This window comes from Capsicum annuum, chromosome 4 (genome assembly GCF_002878395.1).
Source record: "Capsicum annuum cultivar UCD-10X-F1 chromosome 4, UCD10Xv1.1, whole genome shotgun sequence".
Taxonomy (NCBI): domain Eukaryota; kingdom Viridiplantae; phylum Streptophyta; class Magnoliopsida; order Solanales; family Solanaceae; genus Capsicum; species Capsicum annuum.
Window position 1 is genome coordinate 26375843 of NC_061114.1, and position 5235 is coordinate 26381077.

The 5235-nt window shown below is 34.2% G+C and overlaps 1 protein-coding gene across 4 annotated transcripts in view; it reads right to left on the reverse strand.

Moving 5' to 3' along the window:
• The window catches only part of LOC107852353 (leucine-rich repeat and IQ domain-containing protein 1), an 8490-nt gene extending 3729 nt beyond the window's left edge, over positions 1 to 4761 (reverse strand). For 2 of the 4 annotated variants that reach the window (XM_047411771.1, XM_047411770.1), the window contains exons 1-2: positions 4502 to 4761; positions 2336 to 2511 (exon numbers count right to left, since the gene is read on the reverse strand). In XM_047411771.1, coding sequence (XP_047267727.1) covers positions 2336 to 2485 — 150 coding nt within the window. In that variant the 5' untranslated portion in view covers positions 2486 to 2511; positions 4502 to 4761. Of the gene's footprint in view, positions 1 to 542; positions 1058 to 2335; positions 2512 to 4501 lie in introns of those variants that run through there. The other 2 variants (XM_016697416.2, XM_016697413.2) reach the window with 2 other exon arrangements.
• Positions 4762 to 5235: the final 474 nt, after the last annotated feature.

Consider the following 5235-nt stretch of genomic DNA (forward strand, 5'->3'; position numbering starts at 1 on the left):
TAGATTAACTTGGTACAAAATCAGTTACAACAACTAATCAAAGATGCAAAAATCCTTAGACAACAACATACCCAATGTAGTCCCACAAAATATGGTCCAAAATATCTTTAGGAAACAGTTTCAATAAACTAAAGACATAATAGGCCACTTCCAATAAAAAAAGTGCACCAAATCTTATACACGAGGTCAAGGGAAGGGCCGGATCACAAGGTTCTACTATATCCAGCCTTACCCTGCATTTCTACCAAAGGTTGTTTCCACGGCTTGCACCCGTGACATCCGATCAACCCTAAAATTTTCTTTTGCGAAATAACGATTTTAACTTTGTACAAATCAGTTACAAGAACTAACGAAAGATGGAAAATTTAGAAGAGATACCCAACCTTAGGGGCACGGTCTAGGGTAGGGCCGGATCCCAAGAGTCTATTATTCACAACCTTACCTGCATTTCTACTGCAACAAGCTGTTTCCACAATTAAACCCGTAATCTCCAACAACCCTAATTTTATTCTTTTGCAAAAAAAAAAGAACAAATCACTTACCCAAGTGTAAGAAGGATGATCAGGTGCAGTATAAAGACAATCGAAGAAACGATTAAGGTGTTGTTGAAGAACAGCATTTTTGGTCTGTGATAATGGCACATTTGGTTCACTGTTTGCCAGTTTGAAAATGGTTTCTCTCAACATCTCCATTTCCTTCGCATGATTCTTCTGCTGCGGCATATTAGGTATTTGTTGTGTTGACACAATATTCATAACTGATACTGATACTGCCCGTTTTGAGTAGTTGTCGGAGGTTTCCTTTATCCCCAAAATTTTCGGCTGCTTTATATTGGGAAACTTAATGTTTTAAATGTAAATGATTTTATTTTGAGATACAGACAATAAAATTATTCATATTTGACTTTATTACATCTAATAATTTTTCTAATTTCTAATTTTGTATATTTTGTTATTTTTGTTTATAGTTTCTCTCAGTCCTATTTCTACTTGTCCACTACAATAAGACCCCGTTTGACCATGAAATAATAATTTTTAGAGTTGGTGTTATGTTTGACCATGAATATAAATTAAAGTTGTTTTTGAAATTTTGTGAGAGAAATATGAGTTAACTTGTTTTCATTTTTTCCATAAACAATTGTCACTAAAGTGAAATAATTCTAATGGTCAAACACTACCAATTTCACTTTTTTCACTAAAGTAAAAGAATTTCTCGAAAAAAAGTAAAAAAAAATTCTCATGACCAAACACCTATTAAATATAGATATTCAACAATATTTGTCTAGTTTGGATAAACAATGGATAATTTACCTATTTCTACTCATTTTATCCGATTTATTAATTATAGTGATTACTCAATACATTTCTGAAAACTAATTTTATTCAAAGGGTGATGGGGTAAAATTACCCTTACTATTTCTCAACCTATGTGCGAAGTCAATAATGAATACTATCGATGGACGGAGGGAATAACAACTAAGTGAGATCACAACTATTGATTGACAGAGGAAGTAACAACTAAGTGAGATCTAAACATCAAATGTCACTATACATGTATAAGATACTTCACTATAGCAGTCATGATACTTTCAGAAGAATGTTGCCACTTGACTGTACTTCCTCCGTTCCTTTTTACTTTTCCCAGTCGTAAAATTTTATAACAAATAAAAAAAAATACATGAAGTTCCTTAACTATTCTGTCCGATTCATTTTACTTGGTCAATATTGACTTGACAGTCTATTTAAGAAAAATATTCATTACAAATTTATTTTATTAATTATGATTTGAAAATTTAAATTTTACTGTCGACTGCTTTATGTAATCATTTAATGCAAAATTTAATTATGAGTGTGATATGACTAATATACCCCTTATGAATTCTTTAATCTTCATCTATTCATGTGTCTTTTAATTCTAGAATAATTAGTGCTAAAGGTAAAGTTGGAAATAGTAATTAATGCTCTCTTGATCTTTTAAACTGATAACTATTTTGAGATAAGTATTTTAGTAAACATGTCAACTATTTTGAGACGGAGGAAGTATGCGAAAAAAAGTACTCCATCCGTGCCTCATGGTCAAGTAAGGATAAACACTTCCTTATTCAAAAGAATAATTATTACTCAAACATTTTAAAGCAACACATAATCACGAAAGAAATTCCCTCATCTCTGGAACTCACATGCATAGGAAGGCTAACATGCCAAGCAATTACAATGAATACAAACACAATAGCTTCCCACAAACCCTATTTTTTGGGGGCGAAAAAAGGATTAACCTTGTACAAATCAGTTATAATAATTAATTAGCATTTAGATGCAAAATTTAGAAAAGTTACCCAAGAGTAAGGAGGATGATCAGGAGCAATATGAAGACAATCGAAGAAACGATTAAGATGTTGTTGAAGAATGACATTTTTGGTTTGTGACAATGGCACATTGGGTTCACTATTTGCCATTTTCAAAATTGCTTCTCTTAGTTTATCCATTGCTCCGTGTGAATCTTCTGTTTCTCCTGATAACACATAGCATACCCAAATATATATGTTACTAATTAACCTTACAAAAGTTTAAGATACAGCCAAAATTGAATATAGCAGTTGTGTCTTTATCACAATCTTTCCACTAGCAGCTATTTTATTAATTAAATTAAAGAAAAGGAACAAACAAATGGGCTTACATACATTGTAGGCCAATACATATTGTAAATAAAGAAAGATAAAATAAATTACAAAATTGATGGAACAGAAATAAATGTTTTGAAAAACATGCACATGGATTTAAATAAAGTAAGTGGAATGGGTAGTTGGTGAATTATAATGACAAAGTAGGGATCCAATGCATGCATATATATATATATACACACACACACACTCTAGAGGAGTATGAGCCGTGCAGCACGAGCCCAACATCAAGGATGTTTTAGAATATGTATGATAAGTTAGATTGATGCTCATTAGAATTTTAACTTGCAAAACATAATTATATAAAACATATTAGAGTAAAGTTTTACAAGATAGTTATATTCATCATATTTACATTTTAAAGGAAACTAAATCAAATGTTCTAGCCTCCTATAGAAGCAAATTCGATATTCTTCGGTTACTGGCCTTCACACTCGCCCTCCTTCTTGATCATCCTGAATCATTTCAACAATTGTGCGAGTCACAGCAGCTGCGACCCTCTCATATAATGCCCCTCGCAACAATCCGATCAAATAGCTCATGACCCTCACACAGCTCCATAACTATAAGGACTGTATTATCATCCTCATAAGTATCCTTTAAGGTGACAATATTAGGATGCTTAGGCAAATGCTTCATGATCTCAACTTCTCTCCTTACATCCTCAGTATCCACTCGAGTCCTAAGTTTCTTCTTGGATATCGATTTACAAGCATACACATCTCCAGTTGCTTTGACAGTAGACAAATATGTGACGCCAAATTCACCTCTCCCAAGATCATGCCCTAGCTCATACATCGCCTCGTTATCACCGCCAGTTGTGCAATGGCGGAGCTAGAATTTTCATGAGGGAGTTCAGAAGTAAATATATGGACTAGTCAAAGGGAGTTCAACATCTACTATATATACATAAAAATGTTTTTAATCATGTAAAAATGATATAATTTTCCGACGAACCCTGAATTCAATGTGGCTCCGCCACTGGACTTGTGTCCATTCTTATGAGCATAGACAACAGAAAATGGCTTTGGCTTACTTTTTCCCCCCTTTTCTTCTCCTCAGTGTCTGAAGTTTTTGGTACTGCACAACAATTACCCATTGAACCAGATTTTCAAAACCCAAGAACCTCAAAACTTTCAGCTAAAAAGGTCTCAAGATCTCAACTTTCCCACCAAACTAACACAACAAAAGCTTCAATTCTCACAGGTAAGGATCCAATTTTCACCTCAAACTAAAAGGGTCTAAAAATCTTACCTTTCCCCACTAAAACAACATAACAAAATCTCAACTTTCACAGCAAAATCACCAATTTCCACTCTATTAACCTCCAACTTCAAAACGGTCATTCAAGATTGCAACTTTACACAACTCAAACTTTAACCAAAATCCAACTTTTCAGCTAAAACAAAAAGGGTCTCAAAATCTTACCTTTCCCCACCAAATCAACACAACAAAATCTCAACTTTCACAGCTAAAACACCACATTTTCACTCAATTAAACTCCAACACCAAAAGGGTATCTCAAGATTGCAACTTACACTAAGCCAAACTTCAATCAATATCCAAATTTTATAAACAACTAGCACATAAATCAAGAAAACAAGCAAGTTGGGTTCCTTAAATTCTCACAAACTTCAACCAAGATCCAATTTTTACACAAAAATCAAGAAAACAAGCAAGTGGGGTTCCTTTGACTCCTCAAAAACACCAAAATACTACTTAAGAAAAATCATAGAACTCACAAAAAAAACAATTAAAAGAACAATAAACCCTGAGGTTTTTGTAAACTCAAAGGCTAAATCCTCAAAAATGGATTATTACCTGGTCAATATTTCTCTGGCAGCAAATTTGGCAGCACCCACGAACTCTTCCGATAATTACCTAACACACAGAGATAAAGTTGCTGTCGCGCTTCGTTGCTGATATCGGGTCGGAGCTGTTTCGGATTTTGCTTGGTTGGTTCGCGGGTGTCCGGTTTCTCCGTTGAGTTGCTGTGTTGTTGATATTTGTCGTTGTTTTGGCTCAAGTTGCTGTGTTGTTGTTCGATCGGTGTACCACTGCTGATGACTGATGTTGGTGTTGAATCGGGTTAGAGAAGGGAGTTGTAAGGTGGGCCGGGTCACTGGTTGTTGGGTTGGGTTTGCTGTTAGTGTTATTGGGCTGCTGACAAAATTGAAAGGGGATGGGCCTCGGTCCGGGTCAAAGAAGGTTGGGTCTAATTGGGTAGAATTAGGTTATTTTTTGGGGAAAGGACATGGGCTGACCACTTTGAAAAGAAATGGTTCGCAATTTAAAAATGTGGACAATTGGAGCCATTTGGCCCAATTTATTGGCCCAATTGAATACATGCAGTCTCTATACTCAATTGATACATTTTTATACCATATTGATACACTTTTATACAATTATTGTATAAAATATGTATTTATATTTGGTATCAAAGATTCATGTATTTGATATCAAATATTATGTGTGATTGATTAAAAAGAAGAGCAACAATTACAATGTTATCAAATCGTATTTGATTGTTAGAAAAACTACACCAATTAGAAGAA